Source organism: Melanerpes formicivorus, unplaced genomic scaffold (genome assembly GCF_026170545.1).
Source record: "Melanerpes formicivorus ecotype bairdi unplaced genomic scaffold, bMelFor1.0.p_v2 SCAF_8, whole genome shotgun sequence".
Classification (NCBI taxonomy): domain Eukaryota; kingdom Metazoa; phylum Chordata; class Aves; order Piciformes; family Picidae; genus Melanerpes; species Melanerpes formicivorus.
The window spans coordinates 7717809-7738538 of NW_027142360.1; the positions used below are offsets into that span (position 1 = coordinate 7717809).

Here is a 20730-nt window from a genome sequence, read left to right on the forward strand (position 1 = left end):
TCAGGGACTCATTTCTCTCTGTAAAACGAAAGATTAATGGGGAAAAAGAATTAAAAAGGTAATTGCAAGATTTTCAAACATCCCAAGTAGTTTGGCTCTAGTGTCAGGTTGTGATATTTCTTATAAGACTCACATTTGCTACTCCTATACACCTGCAAAAATAGAATCTGATCTCTCTGGGAGACTCATAAGACTAATTTTGCCATCATGAATGAAAGCAATGCTGCACAACTGTGGATTTACACCTAACTTTATGGCAATTAGAATTTAATAGGCACAATATGCACATAACAAAATACAAACTCTTGTTGTCCCTCACATTCCTATTACATGCTTTGTGGCTTGCCTGGAGATTGCATTTGCAAATCCAAAATACACTAGTCATTTTTGTTTGCTTTCCTGATTATCAGCAGTTTGTGATTTCAGTCTGATAGCACTGATGCTGCAAGGTAAGAAAAGTGGTTCTCACAGACGTCTTGCTAGGCAAGCACAGGAAATGCGAAACATATCGGCACAAACCCCACACTTGTGAGAATTTTTGTCTTTGTCCTTAGACAGAGATAAATAAAAGAGAATAAATATAGCCATTTTCAAGACTTTACTTTCAGTCTTGGCCTCATTTCTTTCAATAGGTAGTATTGCAAAGTCTAAATCTGTATTTGCTTTTGCTTTACCCAGTCAGCAATAAGTCTGTTTGGTTTTGAGACAATGTTGAAATAGTTAGCTAATATTTAAACAAACTCAATTTACCCTTTTATCAAATAAATCTTTATTTGCAAAAGCCACTGTTTGTTGGTGGAAAATACTATAAAATTATGAAGAAGATTAAGCTTTCTCTTATGAGGTATAATGTATGCAGACAACACAGCTGTGAGGCACACATTGCCAAATGTATCATCTGAGATAGAGATGAACTCAATCAGTCTGTATCACCTTTCACATACAGGGGTGTCATAAAAACTTCCATAAAGCCTTTATTTCAATGCCATGGCTATCTGTATGTTTGAGTTATTTGTATCTGTTATGAAATGGCCTAAAGTAAGTCATAAGTAGCCGAAACAGAAGATCATTTGGGCTAAGATTAATTTTAGGTTGGACTAGTATTAGTAAATTAGGTATTAGGTATATCAGTACTAATATAGATAAATTCAGTCACTGGGTCTATTAAACACCTGATTAGGTATAGTGCCTCTATCAAATTTTACACTGCTGCAACACCTGAAAAACCCACCATTTGGGCTGTCCAATGCCAGGACTTAGGTTCTGATAAATGATGTCAGTAAGGTAAATAGTCTTCAGTGAGTTGTTTGCCAAATTTAAGTTCTACAGTCTATAGGATTTCTGCTTTGGAAAACCTCTGGTCAGCATCTCAGGGAAGGCCAGGCTTCCTAGTCAGGCTATTGCAAACCTGAATCCTAGAGAAGCTGCTTTCAGTGCAAAACACCAGTCCTCTCCAGCAGGGAAATCCAGAGCAGGAGCAGACATTACTGAGACCACCCTGGTGCTCTGTAGCATTAGGGTATGTGAAAATTCACACATACCACGTGACTGCAATTTCTATAATAAATATCTACCATGGTGCTCATCATTTCACACAGTTTTAAACATATTTGATGCCTCTTTGACCAATTTCCCTGCCTCTACCTCCCATTTTCTGTCTTACTCTCTTCAGGCATTTCTTGCTGCTCTGTCGTTCACCTACTTGTGTAAAGCCATGTCTGGTACAATTATGAAAAGCTCCATCACTCAGATTGAACGAAGGTTTGACCTGACGTCCTCTACTGTTGGTTTCATCGATGGGAGCTTCGAGATGGGTAATTCATATTCTAGAACACACAGAAAACTGTTCAGAGAAATACGAGGCACAGCATTTGGCAATAATTTTGGTTCATTACCTTCCAGGTAACTTGCTGGTGATTGCATTGGTAAGCTACTTTGGAGCTCAACTTCATAGGCCCAAAGTAATAGCTATTGGATGCTTTACTATGGCTTTGGGAAGTCTTTTAACAGCAATGCCTCATTTCTTCATGGGATAGTAAGTACTAATCCAGATTGATTTGGGTAACCTAACGTTGGGATTAGACACTGTTTCAGAGTTTTGAATGAAACTTTGGTGGATTTTAAGTCTCAGATTTCCAAAGGCCTACAGAGTCTCGCCTCAATACGCAAAATATGCACATCACTGTTCATTACATGTGTTTGTAGAAATATGGCTTCTCTGACGTAAAAGCTAGACTCCTAAAAAAAAACCCCAGAAAAATCACAGTACTTTGTTTTTCAGTCAGACTTGGTCAGAAAAAATGTCAAGGAAGAAAGTAGCTTTCCAAAATCATTAGTGTTGTTTTGCTTGTGGTTTGTTTGGTTCCCCCCAAACTCCCCAAGAGGAAACATCTATGAAAATCTTATGAAATTATCCAACAAAATATATTGTTCTTTGTAATTCTTCAACCATGTTACTATGCTGATGCTATTGCTTTAATAAATTACATACTCTTCCTGAATGCCAAACTGTAAGACCTTATTGGGAACATCAGTGTTAACCTGAAAATGTGATAGCATTGGTTGCTAACAGAGATCTCAGCATCAAGTTGGCAGGAAAGTCAAACCACTCTGAACCACAGTAAAATTATGTGGAATATAGAATCCTCCTATAGAATTTCCAGGATAAGTTTGTGCTGTTTTGAACAGGGTCTCTGAGAGGGTGACATCATGTTGAGTGGCATCTCTACCTGAAATATGGCTTTATTTATAGTAACAGGTAACTCTCACATGAAATTCAGAGCTTGCTGAAGAAGCCAGCTCACAAAGATGATCATGATAAAAAAAATCTCTAAATAATTCTATGATTTCTTGAAATAAGAAATCAGAGCCTTGCGTAAAATGACATATTTTGCTCTCCTGTGGCGAACAGCTGCTCCTCACACAAAGCAGCCTTTCAGCTTCATCAAAGCCTTCAGATGGATTGTTGCTGGTAGAACCGGTCCCAGATTTTTTCCTGTTACAAATGCTACGGCTTGTTAAGCTGATTTGCTGTGGCCGATTAAGATAATTTTTATTCATCTTCTCCAAGCTCAGTGAGTTACTGCGTGTTGCTTTGGTACTATGATAGCACAGACAGTAAGAGATATTTCTGTTGCACTTTTAAATGCATTCGAATAATTTTAGACATACTACTGTAAAGACAAAAAAAACCCCCAAAAATCAGAGGAATGCCATTTACTGTGATAGTGAATCTTGTACTATCACCAGACTTCTGTTTTCCACTGCTTATGCCAAACTATGTGTCATGTTCGTCTATAGTTTTTCATGATCCTGGCCCTGAATTTTTATTCTGCACTGTCCCTCCTGATCAATGCTACTTGGTTCAACCTGAAAAATAAGCCTGCTTGGCCTAACAGATCCAGTCCAGTTCCCAGAAGCAGAATGTGTGCTTTACCATGTTGTTCTGCTTAAGCTAATTGTACTTTGCACCTCAGCAGGGCTCATATCTGGGAAAAGGATCACACTAAAGCAGCTAAACAGCTTCCAGCATCTGAGCTACTCAGCTGCCTCCTTGAAGCATTGCTGTGCCCTCTGTGAATACAGCTGAAGAGTGCCCTTTAGCTGCTAACTTTATCCACCTGTACTGTACAACAGCTCTTTCTAAAGTCAGTGTCAATTATCAGGCAAACAGGTACCACCTGAGGATAACTTCTCCTCATTCCTTTCCTCTCCTACGACCCCAAAATACATATTTAAGATGAAAAAGGGGACTTACACTCACAGCCAAGGGGTGGTTCTTCTCCTTTCTCCTTGAGCTCACTTTGACCTGACCCTTAATTTTAAGACTGAAAGTTCAATCCTATCTGAATTACTTTCCAAAGCCCTTTCAGATTTTCCTGCTTAAAATACTTTGTCTTCTAGACAGATGATTTTAACTTTTATTTGTTCTTCATTTAAGGTCTTTCCAAAATATGCTTGAATAATCCTGTTTTTCATTCCTTCAGTATCACTGTGTATTGATACCTTTCTCTTTAGGGAAACAGCCATCAAGTGGTTCCTGTCCTACTCCACCAGTATTTCGCTAGTGAACACTGCTTCTAAACCTACTATTGTGTGTTTTCAGTTATAACTATGAGACAACATCACACACAGGTGCTTCATCCAGACTAACTTCAAGCACAAACCCCTGTTCCCTACATCAACATGTAAATGAAACCTTGTTGGGATCCTCCCAGTCAGGTAAGGAACTACAAGTACAAGCACAAAGGCTATTTTCATTCTTGGTTGTAAGCAGAGTAAATCATTGCCTGACACAAGATGCTCTGTTAGATTTCTAACTCTTGTCTCTGTCTGGAAACATTTCCAATACTTAAATTCACTTTATGCATCAGTTTTGGAGAAGAAACATCCAGCAAACACAAATTGTAAGCATCCAAACCTCCAGTTTCCTATGTTCTCACTTCCAAATTAAAATAAAATCACCCCAACACTGAAGGGGGTGCTGAGACTGTGTTTGAACAGATTCAATTACCCAGGACATGGAGCTGGAGAGGTGGAAGAGGTTGCATGATGGGACATGGAAATGCACAGTCAACTGGAAATAAATGGCGAATTCTGTGGCTTTGCTTGCCCTGTGGAATAGAGCTGGTTTACATTTTTCTTTGCATGGGACATATATAGAGGAGGAGCCAAGCTGTGCCTCAGAAACAAACTTCTCATGTTACTGTTCTGTGTTAGATGCCAGGTAACACAATATCAATCTGCCTGTTTTTTTCTCATGGACATTTTTTTTCTGCTGGGTGATACATATATCTATTTCTGTAACCCAAATACAGTGGAGCTGGAGGAAAGTATTATTGAAAGTTTATTAAAAGGTATAATTAGATGAATGGCATTTTACTAATCTTCCATAAGGAAATTCTTTTAGTGCCTTATATACAAAACTATAATAATTTCACCTGTGATTTATTACTGCTTCTCATGCAACTGTTCTGTCACAAAGATGTGAACTCTCTTCTGCAGGCTGTGAGAAGGAAGCATCATCATATATGTGGATATATATCTTACTGGGAAACATGTTACGTGGGATTGGTGAGACACCCATAACACCATTGGGCATCTCTTACCTTGATGATTTTGCTAGAGAAGAGGATGTGCCTGTGTATGTAGGTAATCTCAACATGAAGTTAACAGAGAGATTTGTAGTATAGGAGGTTGATCATCCTCTGCAGAAGAAAACTTTCCATGGGCACAGTCTCAATAGAATAGAAGAGAATAAATCAGATTGGAAGAGACCTTCAAGGTCATCGCGTCCAACCTATCATCCAACACCACCTAATCAACTAACCCATGTAACCAAGCACCCTGTCAAGTCTCCTCCTGAACACCTCCAGTGACGGCGACTCCACCACCTCCCCGGGCAGCCCATTCCAATGGGCAATCACTCTCTCTGTGTAAAACTTCCTCCTGACCTCCAGCCTGAACTTCCCCTGGTGCAGCCTGAGACTGTGTCATCTTGTTCTGGTGCTGGCTGCCTGGGAGAAGAGACCAACCTCTGCCTGTTTACAACCCCCCTTCAGGTAGTTGTAGAGAGCAATAAGGTCACCCCTGAGTCTCCTCCTCTCCAGGCTAAGCAGCCCCAGCTCCCTCAGTCTCTCCTCATAGGGCTTGTGTTCCAAGTCCCTCACCAACTTCGTTGCCCTTCTCTGGACTCTTTCCAGCAAGTCAACATCCTTCCTAAACTGAGGGGCCCAGAACTGGACACAGTACTCGAGGTGTGGCCTAACCAGTGCAGTGTACAGGGGCAGAATGACCTCCCTGCTCCTGCTGGCCACACTGTTCTTAACGCAGGCCAGGATGCCATTGGCCCTCCTGGCCACCTGGGCACACTGCAGGCTCATGTTCATCCTACCATCAACCAGCACCTCCAGGTCCCTCTCTGCCTGGCTGCTCTCCAGCCACTCTGACCCCAGCCTGTAGCTCTGCATGGGGTTGTTGTGGCCAATGTGCAGAACCCGGCACTTGGATGTGTTAAGCTGTGTCAGGGGAGGTTTAGGCTGGATGTTAAGTACAAGTTCCTCATAGAAAGAGTTATTTGCCATTGGAATGTGCTGCCCAGGGAGGTGATGGAGTCACCATCACTGGAGGTGTTTAGGAAGAGACCTGATGAGGTGCTTGGTGCCATGGTTTAGTTGATTAGGTAGTGTTGGATGATAGGTTGGACTCGATCTTGAAGGTCTTTTCCAACCTGGTTTATTCTATTCTACTCTACTCTACTCTACTCTACTCTACTCTACTCTACTCTACTCTACTCTACTCTACTCTACTCTACTCTACTCTATCCTATCCTACCCTATCCTATCCTATCCTAAAATGTAATAACATCTGCTTCATTCTATTTTCAGCATGTTTGCACACAATAGCCATGTTGGGCCCAATGTTTGGTTTCATGCTGGGATCTTTATGTGCAAGGCTGTACGTGGATATTGGATTTGTGGATTTAGGTAAGCAAACTCAAGGGAAAAGGGAAAAGTGAAAGTAAGGTAATACTTTTTCATAACACACTCCACACAGTTTTGTATGTTTTTAATATATACATTTCATTAATACAATTATCTTTTTAAAATATCTATTTCATTAATTTTGTTCTATGCTTTATTACAATTTTATTTAATCACTTGAAGCTTTTTTGGGTAAAGGCAAAATTAGAAAGGGAACATATTTTAGAACAGTGTTTTAGGATTAAAGGGTTAAAAATACATGTTTAACTTTAAAAATCACACCAAGAACTCTCACAGTCTCCAGATACTTTACTAAATGGGGATCCTAGTGAAAGGATTCTGCTGAGGTAGCAGTTGTACAGTTTTGGTGGATTACCTACCCTTTTAGCTGAGTATTTTACAGAATCAAGAATCACAGAATGTTAAGGGCTGAAAAACACCTCGAAAGATCATCCAGTCCAACCCCTCCTGCCAGAGCAGGATCACCTATAACAAATCACACTGGAAGAACACATCCAGGCAGGTCTTGAATATCCCTAGAGAGGGAGACTCCACAATCCCCCTGGGCAGCCTGTTTAACATTATTGATAATCCAGGTCATGTTTGCAGTGCATTGTACACTTTTTGCCACACCTTACTTATTTAGACAAAAAGAAAACGCATATATATATATTCACATCTGCAAAATGCCAGAGGCAGCAGAGCAATCCCCTAAGGGTCCTTCCCCCTATTCTCTTTCACTGGAAGCAGCAGGAGCTGTCTCTGAGGCAGTGTTTCCTGTCCAGCCCATCTCCCTGTTTGCCAGATCAGCCTGATGGGAGTCAAACAGTACAGACAGGTGAAGGCTTCTCCAGGAAAATGTCCAGCAGTGAAGAATCCTGTTTTACTAGTCAGAAGATGTCAGATCTTCAGGGTCATGTAATTAGACAAAAGAACTAGTTTGTCTTTGCCCCTTCTTAAGCCAATGGTTCAGTTTACTTAAACATTAGGAAACTGAGTTAGTTCTGATCATACAGTGAAAAGTGTTAGAGTGTTGCTCCACTGTCAAATATGCCAGCATGTAGCAGTCATAAAAGTACAATCAACTGCTCTTGCCTCCCCTGCAATACAAAGTTTAAACCCATGGCTGATCTTGCTGATGACACAAAGAATATCTGTGTGTTCAACAACAACCTACACAATTCAGGTTATCAGAAGATGGTCTCAGTAGAAATCTATCAAGCCTAAGTAGATCCCATGCTTGGGACCACACATTTTGGTGTCCTATGTGTAGGATCATGACCTCTCTGTTGCCATGCATGCCACAAAATGACAGTCAGCATAAGATGTAAAAAGGTAGATGAAAGCTCCTGGAGGATTTAAGGGGGAAAAAAGAGGCTGTATCACCTTTGGAAGGAGGGAAAGGCTTCTCGAGGTATGTTTAAGGAAGCTGTTAGATTATGTAGGAAAAAAATTAGAGAGGCAAAGGCCCAGCTGGAACTGAAGCTGAACACCTCTGTGAATGATAATAAAAAGCATTTTTACAAATACATTAATACTAAAAAGAAGGGCAAGGAGAACCTGCACTCCTTGTTGGACCTGGAGGGGAACATGGTCACTGAAGATGAGGAAAAGGCTGAGGTCCTGAACACCTTCTTTGCCTCAATGTTTAACAGCAAGGCAGGAGTTCAGGACAAGTGGCCTCCTGAGCTGGGCGATGGGATCGGGGAGCAGTGTAGTGCCCCGGAAATCCATGAGGAATTAGTTTGGGACCTGCTGAGCCACTTGGATATTCACAAGTCCATGGGACCGGATGGGATCCATCCTAGGGTGCTGAGAGAGCTGGCAGATGAGCTGGCCAAGACGCTCTCCATCATTTTCCAGCAGTCCTGGCTCACTGGAGAGGTCCCAGATGACTGGAAACTGGCCAATGTGGTTCCCATCCACAAGAAGGGTCGGATGGAGGAACCTGGAAACTGCAGGCCAGTCAGCCTGACCTCAGTGCCAGGGAAAGTGATGGGACAGATTATCCTGGAGGCAATTACTGCGCACCTGAAGGATGGCCAAGGGCTCAGGTCCAGCCAACATGGATTTAGGAAGGACAGGTCCTGCCTCTCCAACCTGATCTCCATCCAGTGGACGTGGGGACGCCTGTGGATGTGGTCTACCTGGACTTCAGCAAGGCCTTTGACACTGTCCCCCACAGCAAACTGCTGGCTAAGCTGTCAGCTCATGGCTTGGACCACTACACTCTGTGCTGGGTTAGGAACTGGCTGGAGGGCCAAGCCCAGAGAGTGGTGGTGAACGGTGCCACATCCAACTGGCGGCCAGTCACCAGTGGCGTCCCCCAGGGATCAGTGCTGGGCCCCATCCTCTTTAATATCTTCATTGATGATCTGGATGAGGGGGTTGAGTCAGTTATCAGCAAGTTTGCAGATGACACCAAGCTGGGAGCAGATGTTGATCTATTAGAGGGTAGAAAGGCTCTGCAGAGGGAACTCAACCGACTGGACAGATGGGCAGAGTCCAACAGGATGTCTTCCAACAAATCCAAGTGCTGGGTGCTGCACTTTGGCCACGGCAATCCCATGCAGAGCTACAGGCTGGGGTCAGAGTGGCTGGAGAGCTGCCAAACAGAAAGGGACCTGGGGTGCTGATTGACAGCTGCCTAAACATGAGCCAGCAGTGTGTCCAGGTGGCCAAGAAGGCCAACGGCATCCTGGCCTGCATTAGGAATAGTGTGGCCAGCAGGAGCAGGGAGGTCATTGTGCCCCTGTACTCTGTATTGGTTAGGCCATACCTTGAGTCCTGTGTCCAGTTCTGGGCCCCTCAGTTTAGGAGGGACGTCGAGACACTTGAACGTGTCCAGAGAAGGGCAACAAGGCTGGGGAGATGCCTTGAGCACAAGCCCTATGAGAAGAGGCTGAGGGAGCTGGGATTGTTTAGCCTAGAGAAGAGGAGGCTCAGGGGAGACCTTATTGCTCTCTACAACTACCTGAAAGGTGGTTGTAGCCAGGAAGGGGTTGGTCTCTTCTCCCAGGCAGCCAGCACCAGAACAAGGGGACACAGTCTCAAGCTGCGCCAGGGGAAGTTTAGGCTCAAGGTGAGGAGAAAGTTTTTCACCAAGAGAGTCATTCGTCACTGGAATGGGTTGCCCAGGGAGGTGATGGAGTCACCATCCCTGGAGGTGTTCAAGAGGGGACTCAACGTGGCACTTGGTGCCGTGGTCTAGTCATGAGGTCTGTGGTGACAGGTTGGACTCGATGATCTTTGAGGTGTCTTCCAACCTTAGTGATATTGTGATACTGTGATACATAACACCATTCAGGATATGATTACTGATGCTTTCACTGCATGAATAATCTCTCCTTAGATTGATTATTCATCAAGGAGATTAGATTGATCTTCCCCCTATACTCAGCACTGATGAGGCCACAGCTCAAGTATTGTGTTCACTTCTGGGCCACCCACTACAGAAAGGGCACTGAGGTGCTTGAACTTGTCCAGAGAAGAGCAAAGAGGCTTGTGAAGTGTCTGGAACACAAGACTGGTGGAACTGGGGTTGTTCAGTCTGGAGAGGAGGAGTCCAAGGGGAGACCTCATAACTCTCTACAACTATCTGAAGGGAGATTCGAATGAGGAGGGAGGAAATCTTTTGAAGCTGTGCCAGGGGAGATTTAGTCCTGATATGAGGAAATATTTCTTCATTGAAAGGGTTCTCAAGCATTGGAATGGTCTGCCCAGGGCAGTGGTATAGTCACTGTCCCTGAAGGTGTACAAGCACTGTGTGGACCTGGTGCTTGCGGACACAGGTTAGTGTTAAACCTTCAGTGTTGGGCTGAGGGTTCAAGTCTCTTCCAACCAGATGTATTGTGTGATTCTGTTACTACTGAAAGTCAGATATTGGAAAATGTAGCTATTTTACCATTTAAAGGGTGGGAATGTTCAACTTCTTCATGTAGGTAACTCCTATCTGTTCCCCTCCATTGTAGAAAACATCACTATCACCCCACAGGATTCCCGCTGGGTGGGTGCATGGTGGCTTGGATTTTTAATAGCTGGAGTAACCAGTTTCCTATCTGCAATTCCATTTTGCTTCCTGCCAAAGAGTCTGAAAAAACCAGAGGAAGCCAATAATGACAAAACTGTCCATGGCCTCTTGGAAAACACAGGCACCACAAGGAAGAAAGTTACTCCTGCAAAACTTAAGTCAAGGAAGTGGGCAGCAATACTGAAAGGCAAGTGTTTCACATACTGTATTCATGTGAAAAGCAGCAGGCACAGCATATGGTACTAATGTAATAACTCTGCAAAAAAAAACTCGCCTCCAAAAAAAACTTTGCTTCCCCTGAAGTTCAGACTAAATGAGTTAGCTACCCCTGGAAAGGAGGGGGCCACTAAAGCTTATTGAAAGTCAGAAAACTTGTTCAAGACTGTGAAGCTCTGCATGCATCACCTGTAATGCATCATCACCTCCCTGTAAAAGTTTGTGTTTGGAGAAATTTGAACACTGTAAAATTGTCTCTGTGTCAGGAACTAAGGAAAACATTAGAAGGCTGATTCTGCAATGTGGAAAGCCAAATTATTCATCTGATCATCATATGGATCATGGAGAATCTGAAGCACATTGCTACATGAGGGAAACACAGCAGGCTTGAGTACCAAGTCTGACTGTGCAGTTCTTCGGCTAAGAAAACAGTGGAAAGATAGTGGGAAGAGATGGCTTTGCATCAGTAGTCAGATTCTCCTGTGTTTGTTTAGACCCCAGTGGAAGACACTGGACATCTGCAGAAAGCAGCTTTAACTTAGCCTTGAACCCACAATAATTTGATGTAAGCTAAAAGAATTCTTTGCTGCGTGCAGCTCTTTAGTCTTCATGTGCAGGTCTCACTACAGAACCCAGGCCTGCACCCATACTTCTGTCTTCTTAGAATTCTTTTCCTGTATTTCATTCTCTGGTGTTTCTTAAGAGTCTGATTTTGCTTTCAGATACTCGCATGCAAATGAAGATCAGCATGACTTGCATTTGAACAGCTGAGAGAAGGATTTCCCCTAAGTTTTGTAGACTGCTCACCAGTAATTATGCCATGCACCTCTCAAAGCCAACTCCTATGTCCCTTTCTTTCAGATTTCTGTACCTCCCTGAAAAAAGTATTGAGTAATCGAATGTACTTTACACTTTTGTGTTCCTCACTGTTACAGTTCAGTAGCTTTATTGGTTTCTTGACTTACAAACCAAAGTACATGGAACAACAGTATGACCAGTCTACTTCGAAATCTAACTTTCTAATAGGTGAGTTATGCTGTGCAATGACTGTTTATGCTAGAAGTAGTGCAGGAGGATAAGTTCTGGCATGCTTTTTCTGGATCTGAATTCCTGGCAGAACAGGCTGATGTAAATAGTGGTCTCTCCTGGACTCAGTTTTGGGGCCTATGGCACCAGGATAAATTCCTTTCCCTTCCCTTCCCTTCCCTTCCCTTCCCTTCCCTTCCCTTCCCTTCCCTTCCCTTCCCTTCCCTTCCCTTCCCTTCCCTTCCCTTCCCTTCCCTTCCCTTCCCTTCCCTTCCCTTCCCTTCCCTTCCCTTCCCTTCCCTTCCCTTCCCTTCCCTTCCCTTCCCTTCCCTTCCCTTCCCTTCCCTTCCCTTCCCTTCCCTTCCCTTCCCTTCCCTTCCCTTCCCTTCCCTTCCCTTCCCTTCCCTTCCCTTCCCTTCGTTATATTATAAGATGATTTTGTATTATATAATCAAGGGCCTATCATATTTTATTCTAGTTATATTATATCATCATTGGCACTCCAAATATGCAATGGATGTGGTGTGGGAGTTTCAATTGCTCCCACATCTGACAAGTGCCTTGCAATGGGAGTGGGTTCTGAGGGGTAGACACCTCAAAAATAGCATGTGCAATCCAGAGATTAGACTGAGCACAAAGCCAAAGCCACCTGGAGTCGTCATAATACAACATAAAGCCAGCCACAGGTGTCACCTTGAGGATAGACTTCAGCTCTTAAAACCATTGTGACTCTTCTATTTTGACATTCCTCTTCTGTAATTTCTTTTAGGAATGACATCCTTACCTCCTGTAACTGTTGGGATTTTCCTAGGAGGGCTCATAATGAAAAAGTACAAAATGAGCATCACTGCAGCAACCAAATTTGCATTTAGCATGTCATTTGTGGGCTATGTCACTGCTCTCTTGCACTTTTTTGTTGGCTGTGAGAACCATATGGTAGCAGGAATGACAGTGTCCTATGAAGGGTGAGTACAAAATGAAGAAGAGTTTTCCTCCATGGCAGCAATACTATGATATTAAGGCTAAAAGAGGAATATGCTAAGGGCACATGTCACTGTGGTATTTTTGTTGGTTAGCAGAGCTGCAGGCCTGCCAAAGCACAACACTGGTTAAAGATTAATTAGAAATACATTAGCAAAATGGCAACATTACTGATACAGGTTGTTTGTCTATGTGTGGGTGATATTACTGTTTCACACAGTGCTATCTCTACACCAGAAGCAATTTTCTAGCAAAGTGTATTCAGTGAACAGGTGAAGCATTGGTAGCAGATCCTGAGCAGAGGTGGAAAGACTGCAACATTCCAGACTCTCAGCCTGCTGAACACCAAAATGAAGTTTTTACACCTACTGAAGATGCTCTCTCCTCTCAGGAGAGAAATAGGGCTTAAAAGTTACAGGTTCTTATTTTTCCTTGGAGAGACAGCGCCAGTACAGGGAATGGGTATTGGGATCTGGCTGTCTAAGGGGCTCAGAAGTACACTAGCATTTGTGTTGTCACTGCCTCACGTCCAACCTGCTCAGAGTACCTCGTGGCTAGTGTGACTCTGTAAAATGGAATAATGCATTCCCCATATCATCTAAGAAAACTTAGGATAGGCTTTAAGAGAGGAATATTTTTTACTATGGAGACCAGGAAATACAGTTTCTATCATAGGTGTAGTTTCACCACACAGCTAAAGATGTACTCAATGTACTCAATCAACTGTTGCTAGTTCTACATTCTAGTGTGCTAGTTGTAGTTAGGGGGTAGTCTAGCTGACCTCTCCAAGCCTTTCAACTCTTTCTTTTTATTTTCTGTTGAAAGCTGCCAGCTAAAATCTGTAGGAAAATTTTGATTTGTTTTGAGCTTACTTATAGTACAGCAATCACTTTAATATCAGTGCAAGTAGGATTGTGGTCGGTTGACGTTGCCCCCTTAAGAAAGGGAATATGGTGGACGGAAGTTGGTAAACGGAAGGAATAATCTAAACTATTTCACACAACAAAGAGATCAGTGAAGATCAGTGCTGTAGAGACTCATGGATAGCCTGATCTAATTGAGGATGGCCCTGCTTATTGCAGAGGGGGTTGGACTAGATGACCTTTGGCAGTCCCTTCCAACACAGACCATACTATGATTCTATGTGTGAAAATGCATGTCATGTGCATATGAGGTGGGTTTCAGGACAGCAACACTGTACACAGAAGGGACTGCGCTGACCTCAGCACTGATTTAATAATTTCTTACACCTTTTTGAACTTCACTTCCAAGCAAACCCATCCCATACCACGTAAACAACGTATTTTCTGCCTGCAACTCTGACTGCAAATGTGCCCCTAATGTGTGGGATCCTGTGTGTGGAGATAATGGAGTCACCTACATTTCACCCTGTCTAGCTGGGTGCAAGACGTCGGTGGGACATGGAATGAACACAGTAAGGTCCTGCTTCAGGTTCTGAGGGTTTTCTGCTAGCATCTAGGATTTAGCAGTAGAATGCATTTAAGGAAAACTAAAGTTACTGAGGAGTAATCAGGTTTGTAGATGATACCAAGCTGAGTGGTGCAATTGATAAGACTGAAAGATGGGATGCCAGCCAGAGGGACCTGGACAAGCTGGAGAGGTACAATAAGGCAAAGTGCAAGGTCCTGCACCTAGGTCAGGGCAACCCTCCATGTCAGTATTGGTGGGGGCATGATGAAATTGAGAGCAGCCCTGCAGAAAAGGACTTGGAAGTGCTGGTGAAGTGCTAGTGGATGAGAAGCTGGACATGAGCCAACAGTGTGCACTTGTAGCCCAGAAGGTCAATGACATCCTGGGCTGCATCAAAAGAAGTGTGGCCAGCAGGTCAAGAGAGGTGATTCTGCCATTCTGCTCTGCTTTGGTGAGACCTCACCTGGACTACTGTGTCCAGCTCTGGTGCCCCCAACACAAGGCAGACATGGACCTGATGGAGTGAGTGCAGAGGAGGGCCACAAAAATGATCAGAGGGCTGGAGCACCTCTCCTATGAAGACAGGCTGAAAGAATTTGAGTTCTTCAACCTGGAAAAGAGAGGGCTTCAGGCAGACCTTAGAGCTGCATTTCAATATCTGAAGGGGACCTACAGGAAGGCTGGGGAAGGACTGTTTGGAAGGGCTGTGGTGATAGGATGAGGGTCAATGGTTTGAAACTGGAGCAGGGTAGATTTAGGTTGGACATAAGGAAGAATAGAATAGAATAGAATAGAATAGAATAGAATAGAATAGAATAGAATAGAATAGAATAGAATAGAATAGAATAGAATAGAATAGAATAGAATAGAATAGAATAGAATAGAATAGAATAGAATAGAATAGACCAGGTTGGAAGAGACCTTCAAGATCATCATGTCCAGCCTATCATCCAACACCACCTAATCAACTAAACCATGCAACCAAGCACCCTATCAAGTCTCCTCCTGAAGTTCTTTACAATGAGAGTGGTAAAATACTGAAAAGGATGTGGCTGAGGCCCCATCACTAGAGACATTCAAGGTCAGACTTGATGTGTCCCTGGGCAGCCTGATCTAGTTGGAGGTGTCCCTGCTCACTGCAGCAGGGTAAGACAACATGACCTTTGAGGGTCCCTTCCAACCCAATGCAATCTATGAATCTGCAACTACTGTTTCCCCCACAAGTCTGTCTCTGTATTAGATTAAGGTTTATAGCTCAGAGTTCCCCTTGCCTCAGCACATCCTCAAGCCCCTGAAGCTCTGTTTAAAAGCTGTTGTTCCTAAGATACCAGTATGTCTACTGCTGATCTCAGGGCTTTGCTTCCAAAAAGCATTGCTCTGGCAAAACCATGCTGGCACAGAATATCCCTCCCAACTCTAAGCACTGTTTGTAAGAAAATAAAGAAGCTGTGGTCCATTACCTTGAGAAAGGCAAAGGAGATAGGAAATGGGTACCTAGGAAGGCTTCAGGCTCTGCCTGTGTCTAAAGGCAAGCTTTCCCATTGCATGAACACTGTCCTACCAATCTGCTTTGTGTCTTCCAGGTCTTCCATAACTGCAGCTGTCTTGAAGCCAGCAGTTCATGGACAGGAAATAACTCTGCCACATTGGGGCAATGTCCAAGAAGTGAGGATTGTTCAAAGATGTTTATTTATTATACAGTCATACAAGTCATCGGTGGCTTTTGTTACGCATTGGGAGGCACTCCAGCATACATGATTATGTTTAGGTGAGTAAAGCTAACTGTCTACCAAAGGCTGAGGTTTTACAATGAGGAGATCAGAAGTGTGTTTAGCTTCCTCTCTATCTCATATGAAAAACAGACTCTCTTGCAGCACAGCACACTTTCCTTAATGAGTTTTGTCATGTCTCATATGTTTGTAGCTGTTGACATCAAACTTTACTTTTCTGCTGTCTTTAAATTGGATCAAATGTGTTGGTTTCCAACTACTGCAAGATGTTTTATCTTCTGCTTTTCTTACATCCAGGTTTTCCAGCCCACATCCTTTTTCTCTGTTTGAATATTGTGGCTGTATGGATTTTGAAAATGCCACTCCTTTCTCAGGGTTTCTGGATGGGAGGTTGCCCAACAAGTTGTGCATGTCAGATGTGTGGAAATTCAGGACATCTGAGGGCTCAGTCTGAGGCTTCTTTGCTCATGTCTGTCAGGGTACACAGGTGCAGGCATACCAGGATATGATTTGGTACTATATATACAAATTAGCACATCCTTTTCCGTAACCTGGAGAGAAACCTCATCCAGTAGAAATAATAATAATAATAATAATAATAATAATAATAACAACAACAACAACAACAGGTTGGAAGAGACCTTCAAGATCATCATGTCCAACCCATCAACCAATCCAACCCACCTAAACAGCTAACCCATGGCACCAAGCACCCCATCAAGTCTCCTCCTGAACACCTCCAATGATGGTGACTCCACCACCTCCTTGGGCAGCCCATTCCAATGGGCAATCACTCTATCTGTATAGAACTTCTTCCTAACATCCAACCTAAACCTCCCCTGGCGCAGCCTGAGACTGTGTCCTCTTGTTCTGGTACTGGCTGCCTGGGAGAAGAGACCAACATCCGCCTGTCTACAACCTCCCTTCAGGTAGTTGTAGAGAGCAAAAAGGTCACCCCTGAGTCTCCTATTCTCCAGGCTAAGCAACCCCAGCTCCCTCAGTCTTTCCTCATAGGGCTTGTGTTCCAAACCCCTCACCAACTTTGTTGCCCTTCTCTGGACTCTTTCCAGCAAGTCAACATCCTTCCTAAACTGAGGGGCCCAGAACTGGACACAGCAGTCGAGGTGCAGCCTAACCAGTGCAGTGTACAGGGACAGAATGACCTCCCTGCTCCTGCTGGCCACACTGTTCTTGATGCAGGCCAGGATGCCATTGGCCCTGTTGGCTGCCTGGGCACACTGCAGGCTCATGTTCAGACTACCATCGACCAGTACCCCCAGGTCTCTCTCTGCCTGGCCGTTCTCAGCCACTCTGACCCCAGCCTGTAGCTCTGCATGGGGTTGCTGTGGCCAATGTGCAGAACCTGACACTTGGATGTGTTCAATCTCAGGCCGTTGGACTCTGCCCATCTGTCCAGCCTGTTGAGGTCCCTCTGCAGAGCCTCTCTACCCTCCAGCAGTAGTGGCAATTTTGATGGTTTGAGGGCATTAGGTCCTCCTAAATGAGCACAAAACCCAGAACTCCCCTCCCTCCCTCATCCTTCTTTGTGAGATGTTTTCCTAAGTGTTGGCCATGTTAACACTTATAAGAAAATGGCAGAGACTGGCCATATAGTGGACTCAAGATCTGGGCCCTTTTCTGATGCTTGTAGTGTGGTTCTCCATGAAACACATGGGCATATTGCCAGGCTGCTTTGCACAGTTCAAGATGTGTCATTGTACAGACAAATGCCATTCAAGAATAGGAAGATGCCACAATAATGCAGCTACTTGCAACATTTCGATCTCATGGCAACATATTTCCCATCAAGTGAGTAAGGTATACCCCATCAAGTGAGGAAAATGTGTGGCAGGGAGTCAAGGAAGCTGCAGAGCCTGTTTCACTAAGACTAGGATAGACTTGGATAAACACTTTAAAATTTCACTTCTTTAATTATGCTTAGTGAATGAACTTCCCAGGAGCTATGTGATGGAAAACAGTAGCTTAATTCACCTTGTTTCATACCACTTAACATATGTAAGAAGCACTCTCCTTTCAAAGCTTGTCTTTCTGTCAGTAACAGTGTTAATTTCAGAGTAATTAATAGCAGAATAATAGACATGTCTAAGCACTAGGTAGGAAAATGCTTCACACTTACTGCTCTTCCTTTCAGATGCGTTCAGCCAGAGTTGAAATCCCTTGCAGTTGGTCTATACACACTGATTATGAGAGTGCTAGGTAAGAAAAATCATTCTAACTGAGATGCTTACTCATATGGCTTCAAACACCACTAATGCAATCACTGTTTGTAAACCTGATGTATACTTGAAATAGCTGTTTATCTCCTGATGGTTCAATATTCAGCCAAGAGTTCAATGGGGAAATCAGATAACACAATCCTGAAAATCTTTGACCTGCTGACTGCTGCAGTTTGAGAGCCTGGTGTTCCAAACCAGGGAGAGTTTCTAAGCAAAAATATTCTCCTGAATTTCTAAACACTAGAAGGTTTCAAAGCTATGATCCAATCAATGGGTCACTGAAACACAATGCTGCAAGTAAAATCAAAAGACATGCTCCAGTAGGACTTCATTCAACACAAATCATAGTATCAGTCAGGGTTGGAAGGGACCACAAGGATCATCCAGTTCCAACCCCCCTGCCATGGGCAGGGACACCTCACACTAGATCAGGCTGGCCAGAGCCTCAGCCAGCCTAGTCTTAAACACCCCCAGGGACAGTGCCCCAACCACTTCCCTGGACAACCCATTCCAGGGCTTCACCACTCTCATGGTGAAGAACTTCCTCCTCACATCCAGCCTGAATCTCCCCACCTCCAGCTTCATTCCATTCCCCCTAGTCCTATCACTACCAGATATCCTGAGAAGTCCCTCCCCAGCCTTCTTGTAGGCTCCCTTCAGATACTGGAAGGCCACAACTAGGTCACCTCGAAGCCTTCTGTTCTCCAGACTGAACAGCTCCAACTCCTTCAATCTGTCCTCCTAGGAGAGGTGCTCCAGCCCTCTGATCATCCTTGTGGCCCTTCTCTGGACACGTTCCAGCATGTCCATATCCCTCTTGTAATAGGGGCTCCAGAACTGGACGCAGTACTCCAGGTGGAGTCTCACCAGAGCGGAATAGAGGGGGAGAATCACCTCCCTTGACCTGCTGGCCACACTTCTCTGCTCACAGCAGAGTGTTTGTTCCATGTTGAAACTTCACTTTCCTGGTAGAGGACAGCTTGGATTTCCATTCCCTTTAAGCATGCTGCAATGTTGTTTTCTTCTTTTTTTTTCCTTTCTTTTATATTTGAGATTTGCTAATGAGATGGTTGATTAAGATGCCTGAAAAGGCAAGAAAACACCTCTGCATTTCCTTTTGTTCTTTCTCAATGGAATAGGAATATCTGCATTTCAGAAATGCAAATAAGTGCATCTGAGGAGAGACACATGGGCTTGCTATGAAGCTTAAGAAAACAACAGCTGCTTACAAATGTCTGCAATCAAAGCTAGGTTATTGTTGTGGTCTCTACTCGGGATTGCGATGGAACATTTTGAGATGATAGAAGATGTGTCTAAACTTTGTCCTCTTCTACTTTTGGCATCACACAATGGAAGGGCAGAATTTCTTCCCCACTCTTAGGACAAGCAGTGCCAATGGGATTCTTGGAACAATTTTGGCCAGAGGAAATTTTAAAAAGGCATTATGAATAAGGAACCTCCTCACCTTCTATAGGCTTCTGTTTCAGCACATGGAGCTGGCACACTCCTTCTGTTGCAAGAAGGGCTAAAGTCACAGTCCTTGATTCAAAAAAGCTGGCATTTCTCCACAGTGACTTGGAGATCAAATCTCATGTGCTCCTGTTTTCTTTCCTTAGGGAACCTCCAGAAAGAGAAACGTTCCCATCATACCCTGACTTGGTTATTGCACTATACAGACCTTTATAGATAGGTTGCTGAGCCTGGACTCTCACAAGAAGCCCAGAGCAGAACAGGCTGATATGATACCCATTCTTACAAAATTAATGATTTCCTACATAAGAATGAAGGATGCTCCTGCAGGAACAAAATTAATGGGAAAAGTGGTCCTGCAACTGTTGAAACCTGCATTCCTCTGAAATTAATACCTGCCTTTACTACAGCAAGGCTAGAACTGCCCAAGTCACACTAAGAATTTCATAGGTACTTTTAAAAACCATATTCATTTATAACTTGTGTTGTACCTTCAGGCAGAAGGGGCTGCCAGGTGCTACACCAGATAGACATGAAGCTGGTGTGGATAATTTAGACTATGCACAGAAGAAGGAGTTATGCACCAGTTCAATGCTTCAAATGCAGATCTTTCCCTTTGCAGTAGCTTAGCATGCACTGGAAGCCGGTGGTCATTCTCAGAGCCATGGTTGTCAAACCAAATTTGCACAACTGCAAGCATGGTCAAACCTATCAGATCACACTTCCTGGGGACTGATGATCTCCACAGTACAGAGAGGGTGTTCCATCTTACAATTACTTTGATAAAGGAAAGGAAAAACTCCTCACAGTCCAATCTATTGCCACTGTTGCAGCATGTAACATGCCACTCAGAAAATACAAAGCTGATATATAAAAAAGGTGCATTTTCCTGCTATCTCTTGTGGTGTCTTTGCTTGTTTTCTTGCAGCTGGGATTCCAGCACCAGTCTACTTTGGTGCACTGATTGACAAGACATGTTTGAAATGGGGAAGTACAAGCTGTGGGAAGCAAGGGGCTTGCAGGCTGTACAACTCCGATGCATTCAGGTAAGGCACATTAAGGAACAAATAGCCTCACGCATTTCCTCTCTGCCAACAGGCAGACTTTGTTCTGTTATACTGTAGTGT

At 43.7% G+C, this 20730-nt stretch overlaps 1 protein-coding gene across 1 annotated transcript in view; it reads left to right on the forward strand.

The window, feature by feature from the left end:
* LOC137442850 (solute carrier organic anion transporter family member 1C1-like) overlaps nucleotides 1–20730 on the forward strand; it is a 38375-nt gene that overhangs the window by 11070 nt on the left and 6575 nt on the right. The window contains exons 3-14 of the mRNA XM_068141915.1: nucleotides 1673–1814; nucleotides 1903–2035; nucleotides 4106–4221; nucleotides 5005–5151; nucleotides 6387–6485; nucleotides 10454–10699; nucleotides 11590–11754; nucleotides 12524–12719; nucleotides 14008–14170; nucleotides 15750–15934; nucleotides 18049–18113; nucleotides 20532–20649. Coding sequence (XP_067998016.1) covers nucleotides 1673–1814; nucleotides 1903–2035; nucleotides 4106–4221; nucleotides 5005–5151; nucleotides 6387–6485; nucleotides 10454–10699; nucleotides 11590–11754; nucleotides 12524–12719; nucleotides 14008–14170; nucleotides 15750–15934; nucleotides 18049–18113; nucleotides 20532–20649 — 1775 coding nt within the window. The remainder of the gene's footprint in view (nucleotides 1–1672; nucleotides 1815–1902; nucleotides 2036–4105; nucleotides 4222–5004; nucleotides 5152–6386; nucleotides 6486–10453; nucleotides 10700–11589; nucleotides 11755–12523; nucleotides 12720–14007; nucleotides 14171–15749; nucleotides 15935–18048; nucleotides 18114–20531; nucleotides 20650–20730) is intronic.